Consider the following 27,895-nt stretch of genomic DNA (forward strand, 5'->3'; position numbering starts at 1 on the left):
TGAAATTACCATACCATTTTACTGTGTGTAAACTAAGAAGCTGCCTTCCTCTGAAATTATTGTATAATTCACTGTTAATTGCAAATTTATCATTTTCCTACTGAATTGGTTGCATTCCTAAGTAATTATTATATCATAGAACATCAGGTTGAAAGAGATCTTAAGGATCATCTGGTCCAACCTTTCTTAGCAAAGTGTTACCTAGACTAGATGACCCAGCACCCTGTCCAGGCAAATCTTGTGTCCAGTGTTGGGGAATACACCACTTCCCTGTAAGATTATTCCAATGACTGATTGTTCTCATTGTGAAAAATTTCCCTCTTTTGTCCAATCAGAATCCCCTCAGGAGTACCTTGTACCCAATTACCACTAATCTTTTCCATGTGACTCCTTGTAAAAAGGGAATCTCCATCCTCTTTGTAGCTACCCTTTAAATACTGGAATATGGCGTAAGATCTTCCTGAAAAATTGTTTTCAAGGCTGAGCAAACCCAGCTCTCTCAGCCTTTCCTCATGCGGCAGGTTTCCCAGTCTTCTGATCATCTTTGTGGTGCACTAGGACATATCATCTTCTCTGGACCTACTCCAGCCTATCTATATCTTTTTTTATAGTGGGGACCAAAGCTGAACACAGTATCCTAGGTGCTGCCTGAAAAGTGGTGAGTAGAGTGGAATAATGGCATCTTTATCTCTGCTGGTGATGCCTTGTTGATGTAACCCAGCATCCTGTTGGCTTTCTTTGCCACAGCTGCACACTGCTCATACATCTTGAGCGCATTGCCCAAACATGTTTTATATCCCTTATTCTAGACCTAAATGTTGTAGGACCAGCGTGGGAATGGATCTAGATTTGTAGATACATACTTAGACTTGATGATCTTAAAGGCCTTTTTCAATCTAGTTGATTCAATGGTTCTACTTTTTGTGCAAATCTATACATTTAAGATAGTATACTTGACTGTTGTGAGTCCCACAGGATCTTCTGGAGATGAGTATAGGGCCATCTCCGTCTTCAGTAGAACTGTGAGAACCTGCCTCAGAAAAAGATCTGAGAAATTTGCTAACAAGAAACAGTCCTTGGGAAGCAGAGCAGAGGGTTTTACTTTTAAAATCTGCCAGAATGGTATGAAAACCCATATATTTAGTGGGAAAACATTTATATCTTGCAAGACTGGTAGTTGTTCTCCCTCATCTGTCATTACCCACGCATAGCTACAGTTCTGCTTTAATATAGACCAGTTTGAAGCACAGGTGGGTCTCAAGCCACCTACCCTACATCAGATAGATCCAAAATTATTTGTGAACAGGATTAGCTTTATTGTTTTTCTGCTAACCAAACAACAAACAGTACTGTGGGTTTCAATCTACTGCTGCCTTTGGGCAACAACAGGGCAGGATTATCTAGCTGCTCCTTTAAGGATGCTGAAAGCAAGCCAGCTGGAAATGCTTTCAAAGGAGGTGTCATCAGAGCAAGCTGAAATTCCAGAAGAACAGGAAAGGCACAAAAACCAAATAGAGTCCAGTAGCTGTAATACACACAGGACAGCCAGGAGAAAAGCTGGAAATACTAAAAGGGCACCTCTCCCTTGGAAGTAAGAAAGGAAGAGCTTCAGCAGACAAGGTATGATTATATATGAACTTCAAAAACCAAAAATCCTGAAACAATAAGGGAAAGAGGGAGGAAAGAAGAGAGCAGTCTGGTGGGGAACTGAAGGGCTGGGTCAGGCTGTGTGGAGAAAGAGCTGACAGCTCCAATACTACTCAAAAATTGGTGGGGGAAACAAGAAACAGAGGACTGTTTTGCTGCCGAATGACACCAAGACATCCCACCATCTCTCTAAAAGTTAAGAAAAATCTAGATTTATAAAAGACAAATCAACTATCAGGGGTAGCTGAATGGGAGCAAGTTGTATCCCTCCACCTTAAGCACTGAGGTACAGATCTTGTTGTCAGAGGTTTTTAGTTATGAATGCAGAAGGCATCAACTATACCAGCAGCTGGTAAAGGTGAGTCTGCAACAGAGCCCTTCACTGATGGCAAGGGGCTGGGGTCTAAGGCAAGCACACACCTTGCTGTGGATGGAGCAGCATGCACCTCCCACTCCCCAAGCATAGAGCAGACTGCCCCTGACAGCCCTCAGCCCACCTCATTTCCAAGCTCAACACCAGCGGCAGGTTTTTTGCTGCACAGCTGCTTAAATTGAGTGGCACACTTCTCATCTGACTTACCTTGCAGCCTAACACAGGTGCCTCGGAGTATATCTACAGGCTAGAGTTACATGTCTAGCAGAAAACCCCAAACAACACATGGTGGGACTGGAGGGTTGCAGCGACAAGGGCAAGCCTCGAGTTTTTCTGTATATAGCTCAAAACAGAAATTACTATATGCAATGGCACAGCCCTGGCACAGATGGACAGAATCAGAGGCGCAGCACACAGCACCCTGTGAGCCCTGGGAATACAGCAGTGTGCCACTCACCTCCCAGGGTTCAAGATATTTTGAAAGGATCCATGAGACCTGCTGCCTTTGCATCACACAGACTAGCAGGGGGAGAGCAAACATGGCGAGACCCAAGACTGGAGAGGAGAATCTAGGCTGGGAAGGATAAAACATAACCTGGATAGGTCACAGAGCTAACTTGCACAAATATTCTTCATCACAGTGCTAGAGATGTTCTTCATCCCCCCTCTTCTTGATGCCTTTCTCAGAACCTGTCAGTACCACATGAAGCATTCACATGATATTAGGGTACTGTAACGCTTTAATGATTATCACGTGAAAGGGGATGCTATGATGACTAAGTGAGCATTATCTTGGGCAGGGTCAAAACTGGTTCTGCCAAAGCCATGCTTGCAGCAGAAGCTATTACAACAACTGGGGAGGAAAGAGGAACAGAAACCTTTCTTTGAGCGCTCTGTGTCTCACATTCTTTTCATACACGTTTTTCCTTCTCTGGGATCAGTTTGCCCTCTAGTGGTTCACGCTCCAGAGCTGCATTGTTTGTTGCTGCTGTAAATCCAGACATGTTATGCATTAAATTCAATAATTCAAATTCCCTTTGATATGCACCCATTTCTTAGTGCATCAGGCCATTAGTTGAATATGCTACCATGGAGTGAAGTTAGAAAAGAAGACGTATAATGCCTGCTGCCTTATACATTATGTATCACAACCTATAAAATGATCCTTTGCCCGTCCAATCTGGAGTGACATAGCCAACAGGTATGTGAATTTTTTGGGCTGTTTTTGGAGAGATCTTTCTTCAGCTTTTACAGAAAGAAAGAAGGAAAAAACAAAAACAACGACAACAGAAAATATTTGGAGAAAAACAAGCACCCTCCAAGACCACTCCGAAAGGTAAATCATACACATTTAGACTCTTGACGTTGCCTATACAAACATGAATATGGAGTGTAACTTACTATTCCCTTTGCATATGCCCAATTACACTCATTTTGACTTCTCTTTGGGCTCTGTACAGCAGACTTGCAAAGTTTAATTTATTCCATAAGTCTTGGCTAGATACAAGAACAAAATTATCTGCTTCATTTGCTTTTAGAGTGAACTATTACCTTCAGTGACTTCTTTTATAGACAGATTGAAAATAGAATGTCTGTATCAAACTGAACTTCTGACACAGCTAATTCCACCTTAGGATCTGGCTTAACATCCTTTCTATATTTATTAGTGACTCTCATCTACTAGGCTGCAAAGTTACCAGCTATCCATAACAAGAAGGCAATGCACATCTAGGGGGTGAAAGATAAGACACAGCAATTGTGAACTAGTTACTTGACATTCAACAAGGTACTTGGCTGTGATCAGTCATGGTGCCAAGTGAAATTTCAGTGTTCAGCTGTCTTCAGCAACTTTTGTCTAGAAAGGCTTTTCCTGTGGTTAGCTTAGTCAGTGCAGGTTGAATGACAGCATAATTTATCTCCCACTTAAAGATATCCTAAATAATTCTTTATACTCTACCTACAAAGACAAAGCAGACAAAAGTAAGGAAAAGCTGTTCACTTTAACATCATGAAGAATAATGTTTTCCAAATGCCAGCCTCAAAAGAGCATTCCTGAGCATTAGAGACCACAAAATCAAAATCTGTTACAAGACATCTTTGCACTTGCATAGGCAGCATCATCCTTCTGAAACTTCCTCCTCAGCTTCCCCGCAGAGGCCATGGACTGCTGGAAGCAAGAGGAAAGCAACACCTGGACTTTTCCCACCCTGATCCTCTGCCTCTACGGATTCTTCTCCATGCTGAAACCATCAGAACCTTTCGTAACACCGTATCTAACAGGACCAGATAAAAACCTGACCACAGATGAGGTATGGTTTTACTCTTTCATACAGAGCAGAAAAACAGAAAAGTAAGACTTGGAACAGTTTTTTAAAGATTAAAAAAAAAAAAAAAAAAGAAGAAGAACCTAAACAACAAAAAACCCCACAACTGCAACCAGTTTTGGTAGGTTACGATTTGCAGCAGGTAACATAAATAAAAGATCCATTTAACAGATTTAAGATCCATTTAATAGATTTAAGATCCATTTGCCTGCTCAACAGTCACACGTTGCTTTAGTGTGGATATATGTTTTATTAATTCCTTCAGAGCAAAAGCTTCCCCCTACAAAATCTTTTAAAGATAAATGAATTCCAGTTCCCCAAGAATAACAACACAGACATTCCCTCTTCTAGGTTACAAACCAGGTTTTCCCAGTTTGGACATATTCCTACCTTGCACTCCTTCTCCCAGTCTTCCTCGTTACAGACTATGTGCGCTACAAGCCCATCCTCCTCCTCCAGGGCATCAGCTTCATCGTCACGTGGCTCTTGCTCCTCTTCGCACGTGGAGTGGTGGCCATGCAGATAGTGGAATTCTTCTACGGGATGGTGACAGCCACCGAGGTCGCCTATTACGCCTACATCTACAGTGTTGTCAGCACCGATCACTATCAGAGAGTGACGAGCTATTGCAGAAGTATCACTCTTGTTGCAGCCACCACTGGTGCTGTGCTGGGACAGCTGCTGGTTTCCTTAGCAGACGTATCCTACTTTCACCTTAACGCCATTACTTTGGCTTCTGTCTCCCTGGCATTCCTGTGTTCGTTCTTCCTGCCAGTGCCCCAAAAGAGTATGTTCTTCCACAGGAAAGAGATCTCGGAAGCTCTCCCAGGAACAGATAAAACAGTGGCTACGGTCAGCTCCGACAGGCCACTGAGCTGCCAAGAGGACAAGAGCTCTCCTTCTGCTGACATGGGACCAGCACCTGAACAGCAGGCTGGTGATGCCAAGCCACAGAATCATGTGCTTGGGGTTCTGGTGCAGCTGAGCAAGGACCTGAGGGATTGCTACAGCTCTAGGAAACTTCTCTACTGGTCCCTGTGGTGGGCTTTGGCTACAGCAGGCTTTAACCAGGTCCTGAATTATATCCAAGTGTTGTGGGACTTCAGAGCCCCCTCTCACAGCTCTGCAGTGTACAACGGAGCTGTTGAAGCAATTGCAACTTTTCTGAGTAAGTCAGTGTCTAAGCATCTGTCATAAAACCAGTCTCTAATGTTTTACTTAAGAACACTTTTAAAGTGACATTCCATTGCTTACACTCAAGGAAGCCGGTGTATGCATTCTGCATTCAAGACCTAGGTCTTTGAGGTACAAAACCACTCAAATGAAAGCTATGCTTGGTTTTTTGGTTGTTTTGGTTTGGGCTTTGGGGTTGGGTTTTTTTTCAGTTTTAGGACTGGGACAAACTGGAACACCCAACTTTATCCTATCAGTATGTAGAGCATGTACAAGTCACACAGACTTACATTCAGGTGCTAAATCCACTCAGTGGCACCAGTCTTTCTTTGAATGAGGTTGTTGGGCATTTCTTTGCTCCCAAAGTATCAACAGCTTTCATAACAATGGTACCAGTTTATACAGATGAGAAGTTTTCCGTTATTTTGGGGGTGTTTTTTTCTTTTTACAGAAAAGAAAACATAAACCTTTCACTAAGATCTTTTTCTAGTTAAATATTCTTACACAGCACAACCAAAAAAGGAATTTTCATTATTCCAAGATACAAAGATTTGCAGAAGAAGAATTTATTGAATTCATTATGCTACGGACATTAATCATTACCCTTTTGCACTGGAAACAGATGCCCACACCAGACAAGAAAAGTGATGTTATCTAAAGGTAACATCAGAATATACCACCCTGAACTGGCAGCATTTCTCATATTCACGTTGTGCTGCTGTAAAGAACTTGCACAAGACATTGGGGTGTGATCTACCAGGGGAAAAAAAAAATAGACACATCTATATCATAGCTCATCATTACAGTTATCAAGGAGAAACAGATACTTCAAAGATTAAAAATTACTCTTGCCTTGAAGTAGGCAACAAAATAGACCGACACTCATGAATTAGAAGGACTTAAACTCCTGAAGTGTCTGCTCCTTGATGAATTCCTTTCTCTCATGGAATCATTTATTTCCCAGTGCAGAGGTGCAGCAGCTTTAAAATTCCATGAGGCTCCTAAGATGAACAATCAGGGGCTTCCTTTCTCAACAGATGCATCTTTATAGCAGGCCCACCAAAAGCAAACAGTGCCAATCCTCAGTTCCTTGAATAAACTCACTTGGTATCTCACAAAACTCCCTTTTCTGACCACTTAGCCCCTTTACGAGCTGCACAGAGCTAAACTGTTAAACAAGAAGGTTTGCTAGCTTACTTATAAAGTACAAGCTGGAAGAACTGTTCTTCTTGAGCTCCAAACCGTGCTCCTAACTTTCTAGAGATACATGCTGGGTACAGACAGCTAAATAATGAATCCTTCTACATAACAGTTCATCATGTGAAGTGGAATAAAATACAAAGAATGGAATGGCAAAGACCTAATTTATGCAGTTATCTAAAAATGACCAGTCACCTGCATGTCTTCAGAAGCGATTAGAAATGCTTTCAAAACACTTCAGAACTACTCTACTTTATTAGTCAGCATTGCCTTTTGGCACATGAGTGGCAAGGTTTGGAGATCTATAGTATAGAACAGATACAACATTTATATGTTTTCTTCTCTTTTTCTAGGCTCAGTTACATCTTTCATAGTACAATACATGAAAATTAATTGGGACCTTTTCGGAGAGCTGGCTTTAGGGATCTTCTCTACAATAGATGCTGTTTCTCTGCTTCTCATGCACTTCACTACCAATATTTGGGCATGTTATGCTGGCTATCTCATTTTCAAAGCATGTTATATGCTCCTCATAACAATAGCAACGTAAGTATAAAACCTTACAGTGCTGTCGTTACATACAGAATACTAACCGTGCTCCAGATTTGCTTTGGGCATCCCTCCTTTTACTCATAGGTAGCTGTTCTAATGCTGGACATAACTGATTAGGTAAAGACAAGGACACTTAAATGTCTGGTTATGTAGTTTTTGTTCTTCTAAACACCCATGAAAGAAAAACTACCAAAAGGATATTGAACATTTACCCAGGTAGAAATTAAACAAGGTACAATGTATCTTTATTACTAAAGGCAATAATAACAGCAAAACACATACCCTATTTTCCTCCTTCCTGGCAGGAAAGATGCAAAATGAACAGTAGAGATAAGAATTCATCGACAACCATCCTTTAAGATCCCCTGATATCTCAATCACTTAGCATGCTATAGGGTGTATCAGCAATGAACAAGAATGCAAAAAAAGGTTTGGCATAGTGTTTCCCAACATAGGTTTACACATAGAATCCTTAATAATATTATGATGTAAAGCAGGAATAAAAGGAGAACACTAGATAAACTCAGACAAGATCTCTTAGGAGAGCAACCTATTCTGTTGTCAGAAATAGGAAAATAAAATATTATATTTAATCTGTGTAATAAATATAACACATTTTTATTACACTAGTTATTTTATTGATTGGAACATCTTTAGACATGCCATATTATTTTATTAACAAAAATGCCAGATGCATATGTCAAAACCCAAAATTATTCAGATAACATTTGAAAAATCTGCTATACTGCAGTGCATTACAAGATTATGCCTATCTTGAATGAAACCAAGTGAGTCTTCTCACAGTACATTATAGTGGATCCCACCTGAACTATTTCAGTACATTCTACAAACAAATGAAACATCATTTACTCTGTCCTCCATATATCATCTGCTTGAATCGTTTCTCTTCATCAAGTAAATGTAAGGCAACAGCTTTCCACACAGTGTAAAGTAATTGATATGCCAGTCTCACATTAGGTTCCAGATCGCAGTCAACCTGAGCATGGAACGTTATGCCTTGGTGTTTGGATTCAACAATTTCATCGCACTGGTGATTCAGACCATTCTTACAGTAGTTATTGTGGATTCAAGAGGCCTGGCACTGGACATAGTAATTCAGGTAAGTGTTATTAACTTGCTTCCTACTTAATTAAAAATTAATTTACTTAATTTTAATTAAGTAGGAAGTAAGTTAATAGTGATTTAATTAATTTAAATTAATTTACTTAATTTTCAAAAGCTTACCAAGAAACTAATTGCCATTCCAAGAACAATTTCATTCCCTCTTTCTTCTATAGAAATCTATACATCTTGCTTTTCCCTCATGTCTACCATAATTATTCCCTTTCAACTTTTAGCGCAATGTTCAGGATTACAGATACTGGTCTTTAACTTTTAAAAGGCAAATACAGCAGAACATAAACAATGAGGCACTGCTGTCTGACCAGATTGTTAACTAATAGGACACTAAATAACATCTGATTTTCTTAGATGTAGAATTAACATGGCTACACGCTGTTAGGAAAGTTCAAGGCTGTGAAACACAGCCTAGATTATTGAAGTCATTTCAGCTCATGTGAAAAGGAAGGACACCTGCCTTCTCATTCCAGAGCAGAAGCAAACCTGGTCTGTATCTCAATGTGAATAAGTCTCTTGCCCATAGTCTGTGCACTTAAGTTGGGGTGGCATATGCTATCTCACAAGTGTCCCTAACTTCAGTCAGCCCAATTCCATTAATGCCAGAATGAAATGAAATGTACCGACTTCAGCACTTTCTTAATGGGATCTCAGCTGAGGCAGCTGCCTACTCCTATGGAAGAAGAGTAAAGCTATTCGGATATTCTGCACAGTGAAGGCAGAAATAATTTAAAAAATTGAATTAAACACTAAAACCAAAACTTTGAAATTAAGGATAGGAATATGAAGACTTCATAAACAGCCTTGCCTCTGTTGTTGGAAATACTGATCCAACGTCACTTGCAATATTCAAGAACACGGGTAATGAAGCTACTTCTACATTTTGCACAAATGGAAAAAAAATCCTGTTCCTATCCTTTACCCCTTGATGTTTATTAAGAGGCATAAGAATTGGAAGCAGAGGGCAGTTCTCTATTCAAAGATCTGCTGTTTGATGGAGAAGCTAAGATTTTGCTTAATCACAAAAGCAAAAACTTGAGTATAGAGAAAGCGTGCCAGAACACAGGTAAATAAAAGACCGCTTGACATCTCAAAAAAAAAAAAAAAAAACCCAAAAAAAACCCCCACAAAACAAACAAACCCCCCCCCCCAAAAAAAACAAAACCAAAACAAAAAGAAAAAGCAGCAGTGTTTCGCTAATGTGTTTTTCATTAATTCCTTTGTCTTTTTCTCTCCCCCTCCCAGTTTTTAATTTATGGCAGCTACTTTGCAGTCATAAGTGGAATTTTCTTGATCAGAAGCATTTGCGCATTTGTCTCAAGCAAATGCTAAAGGAAAATAACAAGATCTTATGAAGAGCAACTGTAGCTGGCTATATAACATGGCTGTATGAGTCAGGCAGACAACGTCACATGGCCAGGCCCTTGCAGGAGAAGAGCTTCTACTGCAGCATGCAGGGAACAGCAGTGCAAGATGAATGTACAACACAGCCCTGAAAAGCTATGCTGAATCATTACAGCATTTCATTACAACATATGCCAGCTAAGAGATCATCATAATAGCACTGTGCCAAGAAGAAAATGATAAGTTGCTTTAGGTTCTTATTTACTTACAAATAGCTTGATAGAAGTTATTTACACACAAGAATAGAGCAACCATCTTGGCATTGCACAGTGCACAATGGCAGAGATTAGAGTTAACCCTGCCTTGCTTTTTCTAGCTCTTATATACGGTATTGGCAAGCTGCTTCCATGCATCTTTGCTTATGCACAAAAGTTAAGGGGTCTATCTCCCCACCAAGGAACCAAGGAAGAAGGGGCTGTGTTTGCATCATTATATTCTTTCCTAACTACAGGCAATTTGATTACGGATTCCTCCCTTCTAATTTAAAAGCCCATGTCAGGAGCAGGCATTTTGCACACAACGGTTCAGAAAAGCAGGGTTTGCACAACCTATCTGAGAAGTTTCACTAAAACACTGCTAAGCCACAGTTGTTGCTCAGCCCACACTTGAAAGCCACAACCTAAACACTGCTATAGACTCAGTACAATCTCAACCCAGAATGAAAAAAATGTCTGGGTCAAAACAAAATGGAACCCTTCCCTCCTTTCCTTGTGCTTCCAGTAAAATTAAATTCAGGACTGAGTGTCTTCCCATTTCCACAGCAAAAGAAAAAAAAATATCAAAAAAGGACTTAGTAATACACACTAAAACCAAAGAAATACATTGTGGAGAAATTTGGCTTATTCTGCACAGGAAAGTTCCAGATTAACACAAGCATCAAAAGAAGATTTATAACTGAAGCGAAAAGCTAGCATCATATGTGCTTTTGAGTGCCAAATGAAGGAGGTCCATTGATTTTGTCCAAGGATTTAGCAGGATCAGCATCTCAGAATTTATCAAGAAGCTTCAAGTTCTACAGCTAATTTAGTCCAGCACAAAGGACAGTTAGTCCAGGAGAAGAAAAAAGGGGCTATAAATGAGTTTGCATAGTGAATGCCTAATTTAATATAAATTATATCCATATGTTAAAGTTATTTCTGTACTGCTATTTGCTTCTAGCTTCCCATACCTGCTTCTAATAAAAATAAATGCTACTTAGCATTTAGAGAATAATATTTTTCCTGTAGACACACAAACTGTTATTTCTACAGACCTATGTGCTTTTCATACAGTTGTCATATACCGCAACTAGACAAACTGTCCAGAGCTGAAAACAGGCAGGAGAGAATCAATTTATTTCAAGTAATAAGAACAATCAGTATGACTTGACAAAATGAACCCAGGTAATTTTCTAGGCTTTTAGTTTACTATCGTGTTTTGTGTGGGCACTCTCTGTTATAAACTGGTTCTAAGCAGAACAGCTATAAAAGCAGAGGTACTTAGTCTCCACTAAGTAGTATCTTTTATTAGTGTAGAACCAAGGGCATGATATTCCTGATTGAAGAAACGAGGACAAAGTCCAGTAGAGCAAAGACTGTTTTGTTTCACTTTTTCTTGTGAGTAGGAATCTTCTCTTAGAATCATAGAATGGTTAGGGTTGGAAAGGACCTTAAGATCATCCACAGTTCCAACCCCCCTGCCATGGGCAGGGACATCTCCCACTAAACCATGTCACCCAAACTACTACTAAATGCTCTTGAGGCATTTAGTTAAAGAACTAGTTGCTAGTCCTGGACTAGAATCTAGCTAGACTTTGTTTCAATTAAAAAGAACATGGTATGTCCAGCTCCACAGTCTCAAACTGCCTTTGGTACAGAAGGTTAACAAATATTTCTGTGTCATATCTGATCAAAAAAAGAAAAGAAAAAGGCAATAATAAGCTGCAGGAAAGAATCTAGAAAAGCTGGTAGAAATAACAATAAAAGATCCTCCATTCTGAACTGGTCAGAACTCACTGCCTTCCATGTACATGGGATGCCACTAAGGAGCAAAGGAACCAAGTAGACACAATGTATGTGTTTTGCAGATGTAGAAAGTACTCTTTGTAAAACAGATAAGAAAAAAAAAAAGAAAAAAGAAAAAGAATCTATTCCTATTCTCTTGAATTTCCAAAAGAAAGATTCTGAGGTTGGGACTTTGGAGCGCTGGGGGGGGATAGAAAAGGAAGATGACAGCTCTTCAAAGTGTTAGGAAGGACATAATGCATTGGAGGCAGAAACAACATCAAGAGAATGGTAAGACCTCATGTTACCCTGGGCTTTCAGCTCTGAATTAGTGTTAACCCAGGAACTAGAGATTTCATCCAAAACAGTAAGATGCATACATCTACCTGTGTATTCTTGTATTTACACTCTTTGAAGTGGAAGTAGTTAAGGCTAAGCAGGTTACGAGTAAGGCTGGAACCACAGGCCCTAGTTCTGCAGGAAGAGGAAATTGAACAAATCCACCTTTCCTTGAAGGTTTAAGCATTCAGTCTTTATCTTTCTCCCAGCATACTAATGGTTTCCACCCAAATATGAAAAACCAAAGCCAAGCACATCGCTCCTCATAGCTACACCCCTCTTTCAACACAACACTACCTACCACTGAAACATTGGTAGGTCTGGGCACTAGTCTTCTATGAAGATACAGTCCAGCAAGCTTATAAGGCCAGTTCTGGCCAACAAGGCAGCAAACAAATTGTATCTTTGCATTCAAAGCAAGAAGGTATTAACCCAGCACTGCACAGGTTACCAGAGAAATGCTAGTCAGCAGCCACCTTTCAGTGGGCCAGTAGGCCTACCCAGAAGCATCTTCCCCATGGTTCTTTCCCTTTCTCAGTAATCATTGGTAATGAAAGATATGCAGAGGCAAGCCTGGCTTCTCTGAACACTTGCCTGCCTGGTTGCACTACACACTCCAAGTGGTGTGAGAGCTTTCCATACCTATAGAACAAGACCAGGCTTTGTTCAGCTCACAGAGCTGCCCTGAGTATTATACAGAGCCCATTGTGCCACAGCATGCTCCCACTGACAACACCCATTCCAACAAGAGGCTTCACAGTTAACTTTGCCCTCTGAAGAACAGCAGAAAGTGTAGGGAGCCCAGCCTAAAAAAAAAAAAAATAAATAAAACACAATTTAAAAAAACCCCACAATAGAATAATTAAATTAAAAATAAATTAATCACTGGGTTAAGGAAAGCAAAGCAGCAGCATTTCTCTGAAGTACTTCAGGTCTGACTTTTTTAGCCTAGAGGATAGACTTAGAAGCTCATATTCTTGTCGATTTACTCTTAAATGACAGATTGGTCCTTATATGGAACCAATTCCTGCTCAACTAATAGTATGAGTTATTCAATGTCTTACCTCCTCTTATCCCCAGCAAAGCCAGGACAGATGAAAAAGACCCCCTGAGCCCAGAGGCCACCACACTATGTGCAGGAGTAGGTCAGGGTGAGTCCAAACTGTAATATGGGTGCTGTGTTTTACCCATGAATCAGAGACAAGAGCTTTTAAAGGTATTCAGTAACACAGAAATGCAATCATGATTGCATTCCTGCTCTGTCGGTTTGTATTAATCATTAGCCACTGTGAGTCTTAAAGCTTTATCTAAAAATTAAATTAGTTTGCTGACAAAACCTGTAAAGGAGAAAGCTTCCCCTGCAATCTTCATGGATAAATTCTACAAGCAAGAACTCTGTTGAATTATTATTATATAAAGTCTATTAACATTTTATCAAGTCTAGAATGAACTTTAAGAAACAGGCAGAAATTTCTTACTACCTCCAGTCCTGAAGGGTGGATTCTGACTCCTCTTCCAAAAGACAGAAGTCATCCTAGGAAGAAGCTGCGCATGAATCCACAGGAAATGCACCACAGCCACAGTTTTGACAGGTAATTTGTTACCTTTGGAGTTATTTGGAAGCATGCTGGCCACACATTTTCTCAGTGCATTTGCAAGTAATGCAAGATTATGCTGATGTTATTGAGAAGTCCAGATTTTAATGTGGTTTTATTTTGAAAAGGTAGCATATCAAAATATTTCAAAGCAGATCTAGAGTTAAAAATAATATAGGCTGTATTCATTAGGGACTGTAGTGACAGGACAAGGCATAACGGGTTAAAACTTAAACAGGGGAAGTTTAGATTGGATATAAGGAAGAAATTCTTTACTGTTAGGGTGGTGAGGCACTGGAATGGGTTGCCCAGGGCAGCTGTGAATGTTCCACCCCTGGCAGTGTTCAAGGCCAGATTCAGAGCTTTGGGTGACATGGTTTAGTGGGAGGTGTCCCTGCCCATGGCACAGGGGTTGTAACTGAGATGATCTTAAGGTCCTTTCCCCAACCCTAACTATTCTATGATTCTACGATTTTATATACAGCAATTTGTAAGAGAAAGATGGTAATTAGAGGCAATCATTTAAAATCAAGTTTTAAGGTTCTGGCTGGTTTTTGTAACATTCCTCTGAGATCACAGAAATACTGCCTTAACATACCACTTATGCTAAGTTCTAATAAATACAATCACACTGTGCAATTATAAGCACTTATGAAAGTGCCTGATGTAAAATGGAATTCTGCTATTTAAAAGGAATATCTTGTAACAGTTTGCTTAAATATCAATGCTTTGCTTTCATTCTGTTATGTTTCAGAACACTGTTTTGCTTGCTTTTCCTGGGACAGTAGAATTGACTTTCTAATGCAAAACAAGTAAAATAACCTCTAGAAACCCCAAACCCTAATCTCTTTAGACTTCTTTTTGCTGCCAGCTACTGTGAAGAAACAAATCTTATTTTTCCTTCTGATCGTTACTCTCAAAAGTGAAGTCAATATTCTTTTTTTCTAGGACTGAGCAGGTGCCATGAGCAGATAGTTTCTGCATTTTTCTTTCCCCACTAAAATGACTAAAGTGCAAGAAATATGGTAAGTATTAAAGCATTTTGAAGAAAGTGAGCTTAAAATGGATTGCAAGCTGGCTGGTGTGTTTTTATGTTCTGCAAAAAGGCTTGTACTTCTATCGTTCCACTTGGCTCTCAGGCTGCAAATTAACCAGAAAAAAAAAAAGCCTTCTTGAGCATGCTGACATAGAGCCTTAATCTCACAGTTTCACTCATTCAGAAGTGAGATTGTAATGGAACTTCATCCTTGCACTATGATACATCCACTCAATTCTGTCACTAAAAACAACCTTTGGTATACAATAGAAAGGCTGGAGTTTGCTGCCACCAATGCACTTTGATCCAAGTTGTTCATTTACAAGCTACATCTGTAACTACTGGCAGGTTTAGCGAGAGAAACATTAGCAGAACTAGGTGTCACAGATGGAGTCATGCACTTCACTCACAAGAGGCAACAATATACTTTAAATTCAACGGTAAATGTGATAGTGGTTTTACAAGACTCACTGGCAAGGTACATTTGATTATTTACTGCATAAGAGGGCATGGTAGAACAAAACCATCAGTGATACCCTCCCATTGAGGTGCAAGATTCAGGAAGGACCCTCTTGCTTTATCAATTCCTTCTCAGGAAAGAGGCTAAGTGCGGCTAGATCCAATCCTAGTCCCAGATTTGGTCAACAGTTTATGAATAAAGGATTATATATTCACAATCAATCCTTTATATCACTTCATTAAGATTTCAAAGTTAACGTGCTATTAATCATTTATCCATAATCTATCACGGCAAGGAATTTCTTAACCTCAAGGACAAACCTTGAGAGGCATCCTTACCCAAGATGAGATCCCCACGTGCAGCCTGCTGCTGTGCAGGAGAGTTGGACATGGTCCAGGCTGCCCACTATTTAGAGAGCAAGGTAACTGGATTATGGTCACGTTTGCATACCAGCAAGAACTCTGGGTCACCATTCCCTGCCAGCCATCTGCCAAGTCCAGAGTAAGCTGGTGGTTATGGCTTCGGCAGGGCTGTGGGTAAAGACTGTTTAAAAGTAAACTTGCAAATAAATTTTTAACAACTGTGAAGAGAATCTCTACAGAATTCCTGTTCTGCTCCTTTTTCTTCTTTCTTTGTTTAGGACTATGGATTGCTGGAAGGGAGCCGTAGGTCGCAGCTGGATTTATCCCACACTGATCATATGCGCAAATGGATTCTTCTCCACGATGAGGCCATCAGAATCTTTTCTCACTCCTTATCTAACTGGACCAGACAAAAACCTAACAATTGAAGAAGTAACTATTCTTTTAAGTAATAATTAAACGCTGAAGGAGAGATGAAGTGTTCAGTAATACATGTATATTTTATCTGGAGACTCATATTTAAGATGCTTCTGGAAAAGATTAAGGAGTCCCCTCTTTTGCAGAAGGTCAAAACTAAAGTCCCTACATTCTTGAGACTTTGAAACCACTATTATGGTCATTCAAGAAATTGTATTTTCAGCAGTCAGGTCAACTAGTTCTTCTCTCCACCTAGAACCCCAGAAGAGGGGCAACACTAAGACTTACTTATACTTATCACAGAACTGATTACACTGATAATGACAGTGATTGCAAATGATAAGAAAACCAAGCAGACTTTCCCAGATGAGCAGTTGGATTACTACCTATGTTACAGGGCTGCCCTATACATTCATTAACCTGTGGAGGCCAGATTCATATTTTAAAAAGCTGTAGGGTTTTTTTTCTTGTCTGTTTACTTGCTGGTTGGTGTGTTGGTTTTTTTTTGGGGGGGGGGGGGGGGTTTGTCTCCTTTGGGGTTTTTGGTGTTTTGTTCGTTTGTTTTTTTTTTTTTTTTTTTTTTGGACGAAAGCATGTGCTTCAAGTTGCCATGCTCGGTTCCTCTGTTCAGCACTGCCTGCTTTAGGTGTACACTTCCCAACAGTGGGCATCATTAACAAGTAGCTGAGTCATGGAGCTATGGTATAATTAGAAAAGACAAGACTGGTTCACCCACATACATCTAATATGAGGAACAGTCACTCCTGATGTGCAGTAGCAAATATTAAGGCAGAGAACAGGCCTCTACTGGAATTATTTTTCAGCCAATTTACCTATTTAGTGGAGCCTAGCATTACTGTGTTTGCCTCCTGAAGGAGCCCTTTTACAGTTTCGTAATTTAATTTCATAATTTACAATTTCATGAATTTACAAAGACTCACAGAATCATTAGGGCTGCAAAGGACTTCTGGAGATCACCGAGTCCAACCCCAAGGCAATTTAAGCCAGTGCAATTCGCACAATCCAGTGTTTCCTGTTAGAACTGTGATCCTCCAACACCTTTATCAAAAAGCCTCAAAAACAACATTTCAAATTTATTTAGGAAAAAAAAAAAAGCCCCCAAAAAAACAACATCCTCTTTTGTTCTCTCTTCTAGGTTACAAACCAGGTTTTCCCAGTTTGGACATATTCCTACCTTGCACTCCTTCTCCCAGTCTTCCTCGTTACAGACTATGTGCGCTACAAGCCCATCCTCCTCCTCCAGGGCATCAGCTTCATCGTCACGTGGCTCTTGCTCCTCTTCGCACGTGGAGTGGTGGCCATGCAGATAGTGGAATTCTTCTACGGGATGGTGACAGCCACCGAGGTCGCCTATTACGCCTACATCTACAGTGTTGTCAGCACCGATCACTATCAGAGAGTGACGAGCTATTGCAGAAGTATCACTCTTGTTGCAGCCACCACTGGTGCTGTGCTGGGACAGCTGCTGGTTTCCTTAGCAGATGTATCCTACTTTCACCTTAACGCCATTACTTTGGCTTCTGTCTCCCTGGCATTCCTGTGTTCGTTCTTCCTGCCAGTGCCCCAAAAGAGTATGTTCTTCCACAGGAAAGAGATCTCGGAAGCTCTCCCAGGAACAGATAAAACAGTGGCTACGGTCAGCTCCGACAGGCCACTGAGCTGCCAAGAGGACAAGAGCTCTCCTTCTGCTGACATGGGACCAGCACCTGAACAGCAGGCTGGTGATGCCAAGCCACAGAATCATGTGCTTGGGGTTCTGGTGCAGCTGAGCAAGGACCTGAAGGATTGCTACAGCTCTAGGAAACTTCTCTACTGGTCCCTGTGGTGGGCTTTGGCTACAGCAGGCTTTAACCAGGTCCTGAATTATATCCAAGTGTTGTGGGACTTCAGAGCCCCCTCTCACAGCTCTGCAGTGTACAATGGAGCTGTTGAAGCAATTGCAACTTTTCTAGGTAAGTAAAGATCATTAACAATTAGTTCTAACCAGTCCTGTGCTGATGGCATTCTTTAGCAACGTCATTCATACCTTTTTATCTCTTCTATTAGGGCCAAGGTGAACAGCAACAGCCTCCAATATATAATACCCAAAACAGTGTGCAAATTGTGCTTTTACTCTACAACTTTATCAGTGGAGTCTTCAAAATTAATCTTAAATATACAGAGATAAGCTTTCCTTTCTTAAGGGAGCCTCATTCCACCAAAGCATTTTAACTGCTTAAGATCACAGCTGTTTAGGCCATGAACTTAACCCAAAGTAAACACTTCAAAAACCCTGCGCAATGACACTTTTTATATTCCTCCCTCAAATATACTTTAAGCTGGGTGGTTTAAGAATTATAAGAGCATATTAACAGCTACTCTGCTCTAGATAGTCTGTTTAGCATGTCAATTAAAGATCACTTCAGGGTAAGTGCTCCTGAACAAATAAATACACTGTGACTGCACCTGTATCTTGATCAATGCCTCAGGATTGGCGAAGCTGGGAAAGCAGAGATTACAAAAAATCCCAACAAACCCAAAAACTCACAAACCACAAAAACACACAACTGAAAACAAAACAAACCCCCATGCAAAACTAGAAAACCATTCAAGGCCTGGAGGTTTTTTTATACCATTTTACACTCAAGTTTTCTACTATATGTGAAGGTCAGTAACACACTGACAAACAGTTCATAATTTTCTTTTTTATCAAAAACTGAAATGACATTTTCATTAAAAAAGAATAAAAAAAAAAAGCAAGCATGGAGTGCAACAGATTTTCTTTTCATAAAGATCTTTCCATGAAGGAAAAAGTCCATTTATATTTTGGCAGAAAATGGTTGGTAGGATTGTTCTCTCTGCTCACAGTTGTCAAAAAATGGAGCAACAATAGACTGTGCACTGCTGCCCCCAGCCTTAGGCATGAGGCACTTTCTCAGAGTACTACAGTTTGTGCAGGCTCTGCAAGCAAGGAGAAAAACACCCAAATCAACATAAGTCTCCCACACCACTAGCAGAAAATAGAAACCACACCATTATCAAAACCCATTGCAACTGTAACAGTCACTAGAGCTCCCGGTATGATCCATTTACACAGTTATGCAATGGCTTTAGAAGGATAAAGTTTCAGAGTTCCAATGACTACTTTTACATTTTTAGGTTCAGCAACATCCATGGCAGTTGGATACGTCAAAGTAAACTGGGATCTTTCTGGAGAACTGGCTTTGGGAATTTTCTCTGCAATGGATGCTGGTTCTCTGTTTCTCATGCACTTTACTGACAACATCTGGGCATGTTATGCTGGTTACCTTGTCTTTAAAGCATGCTATATGCTCCTTATAACAATAGCAACGTAAGTATAAACAACTGTTTTAATTAAGTTTATTTAAATCAGTGTCACAGTTTCAAATTTACCTAAATTTTATTGAAAGCTTTCATAGAAGTTTTTTAAATAGGTCATGACAGCAGTACGTATTTCTAGCTTATATAAATTATGCTTAAAATTATGACCTATTACAATAGGTTGTTCCAAGTCAGAAACAATCTTATCCTACTTCTAGTTTTTAAATGATCTATGTACAAGCATGATCAAATGATCCTGCACAAGTATTTAACAAAAATATCCGTTCAAGATAAGTAGGATGCACAAAAGCACCAAAGCCAGATTTCTGCCAAAATGGCGCTGTTGAAGCTTAATAGCCAAGGCTTTATCCTTTGAAGAATCCACTGTGCACATCAAATTATTCCCAAACTTCCTCCTATAAGTAAAATTGCAAACGTATTTGTTCTCCGTGCTTTTGCTCACCTGTGCATTAATTTTCAGGTTTCAGATTGCTGTCAATCTAAGCATGGAGCGTTATGCTTTGATGTTTGGCTTTAACAACTTCGTTGCACTGCTGATTCAGACAATTTTAACTGTTCTTGTAGTAGATTCAAAAGGTCTGGGACTCAGTATAAGCATCCAGGTAAACTACATTACTTGCACTGCTCTCAGTTCCTCTGCCTTCTTCCAAAAGAGGCTTCTACTCCACAATTAGCCTTTGGTAATATACTGGGTTATGTGCTAGCTTAGGACAGTTACTCACTTGAAAAACAGGTTCATCTGAAGTGCACTGGCAGTGGCTACTACAACCTCCTTGTCCCCTGGTTCTGCTAATTTTGCTTTTCTCTAATAATTTTAAGAATGTTTTCATAGAGAAGAACGGAAAGACCACCACCTATTACTCAGTTTTGTTGGCTTAGTTTTATTTATCTCTTCAAAGGCTTACTATTCATAAATTTACTAATCAAAATACCCCAACAGAAGCAGGAAGCAAGCTGAAAGGTAACCTACAGGTTTATTACTAGGGTAATTCTAAGATATATTTCAATGGATGCACCTTTAAGTTACTGTAATTCTGAAAAGTTACTGATCTCACAATTCCCCATTAAATTCCTAAATATTAAACTTGTGTACAAATCTTTAGCTTTCATCTTTTCAGAGAAGAGCCAGGAAGTGCAGGGTAGCTGTCCTCCTCCCTTAACTGAGGTGGGGAGGGGAAGCACATAATACAGTATCCTCCTCGCCTTCTGTAGCCACAGACTTCCTAAAGTATGAAGTCAAGCATCCAGACTTCTTGAATCCTTTCAAGATGGGGTCATTCTGGGGTGTGGATAGCATGGAAGGGAAGGCAGCAGCAGAGGGACACTCTTAAGTTACTACCTAAGAGTAGTAGTTTTTAATTTTTCCTCATCTTTCTTCCCCACCACCATTGCCCAGTTTCTCATTTATGGCAGCTACTTCGCATTCATAGCTGGAATTTTCCTAATCAGAAGCATATACACCATGATCTCCCTCAACTGCAGAAATACCAACGTGGTTGGTGAAAGCAGTGATCATTAACAGAGACAAAAGGAATGGTTGCAAGCCACAGTGCAGAAGGCAGCATCATCTGAACTTTTTCAACTGGAAGTTGTGACACGTGTTTTTAAAGCAAGTTAAACAGCACTAAACCAGTTGGGTTTGTTTGTTTGTTTTTCCAAGGTGTGTTCCAAGGTGGATTACTGCAACACTACATAGCACAACAATACTGCCACTTCAGTTTACAGCCAAATGCAGTCATTTCAGACCACACACAGACAATGCACTCCTCAGAAACGTGAAGTTACAAGAATGCAAGGAAAACATGTCACTATATACAGACAAACTGCAACTGATGCAGTAACACCTGCACTATAACTTTGTTGGGGATGTACAAATACAAAACATTAACCTTCCTTTTTAGTGTCTGTCCTTATAGGCATATGTATTAATTAGGTCTGATAACTGCCATGACCAACCTATGCTTACCTTCAGAAACAAAACCCCTCCCAAACTAGCTTATTATTTTATACCATGGGGAGACACTTCAATTTTTATCCAAGGCAGTCTTAAATAACACAACTAGAAGTTTAGATATAACTAAAGCTAGTTAGGTAATATTTTTCCTCCTGATTCAATCATGTCCACTTCGGAGTCAACTGCATCAAATAGCAGCAAATTACATTGCGTCCCTTTACCATAACTTACAGATTTGCCAAGAGTCAGAAGGTCCCTGCTCATGGCAGGGGGGTTGGAACTAGATGATCTTGAGGTCCTTTCCAACCCTAACTATTCTATGACTCTATAAACTGACATTTCCCCAAAGTCAGCTCACAAGAAAGTAAAAAAATCATTAATTCCTGTAAAAACGTAATTTTAAAAGCTGCCTGAGATTGCCTTTATGCCCCAGTAAGTTTTCCCTTCAAAAGAGCAGAATACTTGCATCTTATTCACAGTTCTATTTCAGGAATTCTGACTAAATTTGGTCCTTTACAAATTTATTTCTTGCCTTAGCATTTGTTTCAACATGGTGCTTGGGAGTTTGCAGCCATTAAATAGCTTTGAACTGCAGCACCTGAGCATCACATCTGCCTTGCAGAACTCAGGAGGTACCTCTTATCGCATTGTCTTAAACACATAAGAGCTGACATAACAGGACTGAAAGTATTAATCTAGGTGGTCTACAAATTAATTTCTGTACAAGGGCTAAAGTTAAATGCTTTGATTCTAAAACAGAAGATACTGAAAAGCTAGTGAAAGTATAGCTTTTTAGCAACAATGCTAGTTGCACGAGCAATTGTGAGACCAACTGCACAGGTTTCAAAGACAAAAACACAATCATAGGAAAAAAAATATTTTTGTAAATATAGCTATTTTCAAAATGTAATCAACAAAACAGATATGGTGTCTAGTTTCTGCTCAATATAAAGGACACTCAAAACAATTCAAGATCTTCAGCTACTTGTCTGGAGCTTGAAAAACTTAGTGAACAAATGTTGAACAGACACGGTTGTGTATAATGAAAGTTCCCAACCTTTTATCTGTATTCAAGCTAGTTACGAAAAAATAAGGTATTCTACTATTTCTGCAGCATAATCTAAAACTACATGCCTTGCATGCTTAAATGAATTTCAGTATCTCTTAGCAGTAATCAGCTGCATTCCTCAGCAGTAATTTCAATAGATGCTGATGAACGAAGCCTTGCCCAAAGCTTCATTTACATTAATTTAAGTGCAGAGATCACACGATTGTTCCCTTTCCATAAGGCTATTCATCTTGATGAGATGTTTGGTAGATTTGATCCCGTTCCCTGCAGTTAAGTGTTTCACACATCCTTCTGAATCCTTGCAGTTCCCTTGTATTACATAATTCAGTTCTTCATTGAATTTACCATTACTATCCCAAAAGAGGGAAGATAAACAACAGGGAAGAACTACAAGCTACTTATACTTTGCTAAAAATCAGTGGCGAGAGCAAGGGCATCACTAGCAGCCTGGAAACCCTCAATTGCTTGCCATTTCTTTAGTGAATTTCACAGAGAACCTTGGGAATTAAACTATACTTCATACTCTAACCAGCACTCCACATCAGAAGGAAAAAATACTTCAAGTCTGTTTTACCTCTGAATATGCCAACAGGACAAGCCCATACACTTCAGTAAGAAATGTGACTTTAAGCAGATTGTTGTACAAGCTGCCTGTCCCCTTTGCGATCTCCAAAGCTTAAATAAAAATAAAAATTAAAAATAAAAAAAAAAATAAACACACACACACAGGAACTACTACCTCCCCACAGACAGGCAACAGAAGTCGAAAGCATTGGCATAAGAAGGGTTTTTACAAGCAGCAGTCACGTCTTTCAGCTCCCCTAGAAATAAGCAGACCTACCAATCAGGCAGAAAACAGCAAGTGTAAATGTCTTACCTTCGAGAGTTTACCTCATATGGACTTACACATCTTTTCCTCAAAAATCAATCTGATCTTATGTATTCCTGTTATCTTGAAAGGTGTTATGATTTTATTCTCCAGTGGTCTGAAACCTTTAAGCTCTCAGTCAATGTATTCATTATATATCTACACTATTTGTTTAGTTCCAGTATGACACTTGACTTTAAGCCAAGTTCTCCCTTAGTTTAACATACCATCACCAACTAATCTGATGCAGAGTTATATTTTTCTTGAACCTTATTAGTGTTACAGAATAGACAAGCCAGACATTTCTTCCTTGTCTACAAATCCATGCTAGTAAGGCAGGAAATAATCCAGTAAATAAAAAAAATAGTCAATTGATATTACACAGGAGGTGTTACTTGTATCAATTTTTAATCAAAAGAGTGCTATTACAGCTGTGGTACCTTGGCCTGCAATTACACACTGTTGTGATCACAACTACGTCTTGTTCAAAGACTATCATTAGCTACATGTAAGTATGTCTTTTTCAGCTAACCACTTCCCCAGTAACTACCCTCCCCAGTGCTTTCAGTGTCCTTCATTACAGAGCTACCCTGTCAAAATAATGCAAGTTCAATTAAGTTTCCTGTTTGATATGTCACTTCACTTGGGCTAGAACAGCAAGCTTAATCACAAGGGCACAAAGAAACATATCTAGAGTGAGGCATGTGAAAATTTTAAGCTTAACTCACCTTTAAGCATTTTGCTTTTGATAATTCCTCCATGTAAACGTCTCACAGTAAATACATTTTAACCCAATAAAATGTTACTGCACAGAAATAATGCTACGTGGTGGGTTTTTTTTCTAATATTTATTTTTTTCACCTGCAAACTGTAGCAAAACATGATCAGCTTTATTATGCAGACAGGTATCCCTCTAACATTAGAGATTTAGGCATGTATAAATAGAAGAGCTCTTAGGAAAGGAAAACATTGAGAAATGAACAAACCTTCAATTTAACTTCATGACTTCCGATACCAATGGTTAAAATGATGTAGCTCATTCATTCCAAGAGATACAACAGCACCTTAAGTGGCTGATCTATTCCCCAGTAACATTTTTCACATAACAATGTGTTAAAGTTACAAATACTGATATGCACAAATAGCTATTTTCTAAGAAAAATATGTACAGTACTGCAGCATAATGAATGTGGTATCTGCAATAACTTATTAGCCAATTTTAATATACATGATACCGCTACTTTTTACCTGCCAGCTCACAGGATCAAGGATGTTACCATAGCCCTCCATTTTGCACGTTATTACCTGGGGGGGGGGGGGGGGGGAGATGATTTTCTTGGGGCTTTTGTGGTGCTTTTTTGTTTTGGGGTTTTTTTTATTAATATTTTTCATTTTCTTAAAGGTACACAATGCAGGCTTTTATTTTTACTTCTTAAAGACTTCTTTTGTGTTTAAAGCTAATATCAGTGAAACAAGACAACAGTGCAAGAGGCGCAGAGATGTTATGTGACCACATAAGAGTTCTTTTGGGTAAAGTGTCTATAAGGCTATAAGAAAGGATTGGTTGATGGGCTCCCTGTTGGGAATTGTCCTGTTGGTGCACCAGCCTAGGGGGGGAATAAAAGAAGAAAAATAAGATGAATACTTAAGTTTTTTGTTTTCAGATTGTAAATCATTAATGCAAGATACATTAAAAAAACCACCCTATTAGAATAATTTTTTCTTATGTTGTGGTCTTTTTCCCCTGGTACTTCTCAAATCTTACTACTGTAAGAGCAAAGTATACAAGTACCTCTATTTTGATCTGACTAGCCTTACAAATGCCATGTCATCGTCATACTGAATTGCATGTAGGAGATTCATGTGCTACCTTCCCTAACGTGAAGAAAAACAAAACCAAACAAAAGCAAAAAAATCCAAAACCAACCAAACAAAACCCAGAAAAAAAACAAACCACAAACCCAAAATCTTTGTGTGTCTCTAACTGAACTGTTACGCATTATGCCTCTTCAGAGAGAACTTAGTATCATGCAACAACTCACCATAAAAGGGTTACTAGGTACTCCAACAGCTGCAACTTGTCCAAAAGAAGTTACTAGAGGCTTTGCCTGTCCAAATGCAGCAAAACTTGCTCCTTGGAAGGAGAAGTGAAAATTATTAATACTAGTAGAGAACAAAGTTCTTTGCTGCAGCTCCCACACAAAAGTAAGTGGAAGCTTGGCAGGATTGATCCTACTGAAAAACTACCAGGAATCTTAAGTGTAAAAAATATAGCTGGGCTTTCTGTTCGCTATCAACTGTTAGGAGCTAATCAATTTCCAATCTCTACACATGCACTTTTTTCAATGTAATTTTATCATTTAAATAAACAAGTACTTCCTAATTTTCTCTTGCCTGTGTTCTGTGAAGTTAGAGAAAATGTTATTATCAGTTGCAGAAACTCCAAAAATGAAGGCAAAGCAATCCAATCCAGCCTGCTTAAAATCCCTTCTAAGCCAAGGAATACTTTTAATTTTAGTATCAGATTAGGGTAAAATTTCAGTTATGTCATTGCACACAGACAAGTCAGAAAGCACAACACAGAGCCAAAACATAGTGTGGGAACCCCTCAAAGTTATCAAGTTCACAAAGAAATAAATATGCACCCATTTTTGCTAATTTACAGAAAAATCATTTTCTCCATGCTTCCAATTTAAACAACATTATCTAAAATGTATCGACCTACCATTTGGCTGCTGAGCAAAAGCAGTCTGTTGAGAGAAAGCTGCTTGGGTTGGGAACGTGGGCTGCTGGAAGTTGCCACTAAGACTAGTAGGAAGAAGACTGTAGGAGGCAGGAGTTCCAAATCCTGCAGGCATGCTCACGGATGCAGTACCAAATGTTGCTGCTGGTAGGCAAAAAATAACATTCAATTATTTGTAAGACATCACTTTATTTCCATGAGACAAATTACTATAATGTCATGTTAGGAAAAGCTTCCTAATGCCTCAGTGGCCATACGTTAAAAGTTAGGTTCAACTTCTACAGCCACTGAACTGATTTGTTAGCTTGGATTATCACCAACGAGGTGCATAATTTACTTCTGCACTTAAAAAATTGAATCTTTTAAGATTGCTAGATCCAGCACACCCAGATATACCTTCTGACAAGGAATTACATTTGATGTTGTCTGCATTATCATACGCTTCCCCCACAGCTTTTCTGGTTAAAGTCTGTATGTATCAGAAGCAAGCACTTTCAGGCAGCATAAGCCTCTCTGGTTTTCTCCTTCTGAGAAAAGCATGAAAGGATCTTCCTACTCAAGTAGCATTACAGGAAGTTACAAATGAAGAATAACAAAAAAAGTCCTAAGGGATACATGCATCCCCTCTCCTCATCCCATCCTCATTTCGTAGGAAATTCTCACCATGCACATTATTTGCACACAAAGTTCCATTTGCAAATGCTCTTACTGTGGAGGTAAGACTTCAAACAAAAAAAAAAAAACCACCACCCCAAACTTCTCATCTGATTCTCTGCTAGACATTTCAAGTAAAGAACATTCAGCCCATATGCAGTTGCACATGCCTTCAGCAAATAAAGAGGAGTACATCAAGTGCGAAAATGTAGTAACAAAACCATTATTCACTCTTTTGGGAGTTATTCTTGAAAGGAGAAGTGTAAAGACAGGAGTTTTTTGGGTGCAAATACAGACATCGAGCATTTTATTCTAGTTAAACATTGGACAGGACTTTTTTTGATGGTGCAAGTTACATTCTGTGCAAGCTCAACTGTTCAATAAAAGAAAAAAACAAAACAAAAAAAACCAAACATGTATTAAACTAATACAGCTGAACTATCTGTTGAAAAATTTACCCCAAAAGTATTCAAGGGTAAGACGATCTACATAAGCCGTTGACAAAGTACATGCAAAACTAATGTACTAACATTGTTCAAGTTACAGTCAGCAGAGAAGCTATTCAGCAGGAAAACTTGCTAAAACAGCAAATGAAAGCACAACAAAATGAGCAGTGACTTGGGATATCCCAAAAGGCATCAAGCTGCTGTTGGAAGAAACTTGAATCACTCAACTTGTTAGCATTATATTGTGACCATGGAGGATATCAATAATGGTTTTGTTTTAGTTGTTTAATAGGATGTTTATGTACGCTCTTCTCTCCCCTTACCCAGGTGCCAAATGCTCACACCCATTCCATTTTAAAAAAAACGGAAGGTCTTCCAAAATTCCACGTGCAGAGAACCAGATAGCTATCAATAAGCTTTTACAAGCAAGAACAATTAGCCACAAGAAACTCAATACCAAATGTGGCCACCTACCAAAATGAGCCTGAGGAAATATGTGAGAGTGCATTGCTCCCGAGAGGCCTTATGGAAGCCACAAAGAGACCAGACAATGTCAAATCATTTACACACTCTTGAACAGTCATTTCTTAGTTATATATAGAAATATACACACCGAACATGTACCGAACAATTCATCTATAGCATGACTAGCAATAGGTTAAGCTAGAAAACCATTATAAACAAATGCTACAAAGCAAATATCCCATGTAATAAATAGCAAAGTTCATGCAGAAAGAAAGCTTAGCATAAAAATACAAGCTACAAGTTTACACCTAACACTGAAAGGATAGAAAATT

The 27,895-nt window shown here is 39.2% G+C and overlaps 3 protein-coding genes across 11 annotated transcripts in view; 2 read left to right on the forward strand and 1 right to left on the reverse strand.

Moving 5' to 3' along the window:
• The first annotated feature begins 539 nt into the window (after positions 1–539).
• Positions 540–13,776, forward strand: SLC19A3 (solute carrier family 19 member 3). 4 transcript variants are annotated; one of them, XM_065674963.1, is made up of 7 exons: positions 540–658; positions 3,266–3,356; positions 4,164–4,329; positions 4,696–5,512; positions 7,071–7,263; positions 8,248–8,389; positions 9,652–11,024. In XM_065674963.1, the coding sequence occupies exons 3-7, from the start codon at positions 4,180–4,182 to the stop codon at positions 9,736–9,738; spliced, it is 1,389 nt and encodes a 462-aa protein (XP_065531035.1). In that variant the 5' UTR covers positions 540–658; positions 3,266–3,356; positions 4,164–4,179; the 3' UTR covers positions 9,739–11,024. The 4 variants fall into 4 exon arrangements, with proteins under 4 accessions (XP_065531035.1, XP_065531034.1, XP_065531036.1 ...); XM_065674962.1 differs by lacking the exon at positions 540–658 and adding an exon at positions 1,408–1,620; XM_065674964.1 differs by lacking the exons at positions 540–658; positions 9,652–11,024 and adding exons at positions 1,409–1,620; positions 13,658–13,776.
• Positions 13,777–14,646: 870 nt separating this feature from the next.
• LOC136012125 (thiamine transporter 2-like) lies at positions 14,647–24,074 on the forward strand. Of its 3 annotated transcripts, none has more exons than XM_065674973.1 (6): positions 14,647–14,751; positions 15,863–16,016; positions 17,158–17,974; positions 19,161–19,353; positions 19,825–19,966; positions 20,761–24,074. In XM_065674973.1, exons 1-6 carry the CDS (start codon positions 14,729–14,731, stop codon positions 20,881–20,883), a joined length of 1,452 nt encoding a protein of 483 aa, XP_065531045.1. In that variant the 5' UTR covers positions 14,647–14,728; the 3' UTR covers positions 20,884–24,074. The 3 variants fall into 3 exon arrangements, with proteins under 3 accessions (XP_065531045.1, XP_065531047.1, XP_065531048.1); XM_065674975.1 differs by having other exon boundaries at positions 20,778–24,074; XM_065674976.1 differs by having other exon boundaries at positions 21,025–24,074.
• Positions 24,075–24,084: 10 nt separating this feature from the next.
• Positions 24,085–27,895, reverse strand: part of AGFG1 (ArfGAP with FG repeats 1) — a 36,204-nt gene continuing 32,393 nt past the window's right edge. For 2 of the 4 annotated variants that reach the window (XM_065674972.1, XM_065674968.1), the window contains 3 exons: positions 25,981–26,142; positions 25,298–25,389; positions 24,085–24,862 (listed from right to left, as the gene is read on the reverse strand). In XM_065674972.1, coding sequence (XP_065531044.1) covers positions 24,803–24,862; positions 25,298–25,389; positions 25,981–26,142 — 314 coding nt within the window. In that variant the 3' untranslated portion in view covers positions 24,085–24,802. The remainder of the gene's footprint in view (positions 24,863–25,297; positions 25,390–25,980; positions 26,143–27,895) is intronic. The other 2 variants (XM_065674970.1, XM_065674971.1) reach the window with 2 other exon arrangements.

This window comes from Lathamus discolor, chromosome 3, assembly GCF_037157495.1.
Source record: "Lathamus discolor isolate bLatDis1 chromosome 3, bLatDis1.hap1, whole genome shotgun sequence".
NCBI classification, from domain to species: domain Eukaryota; kingdom Metazoa; phylum Chordata; class Aves; order Psittaciformes; family Psittacidae; genus Lathamus; species Lathamus discolor.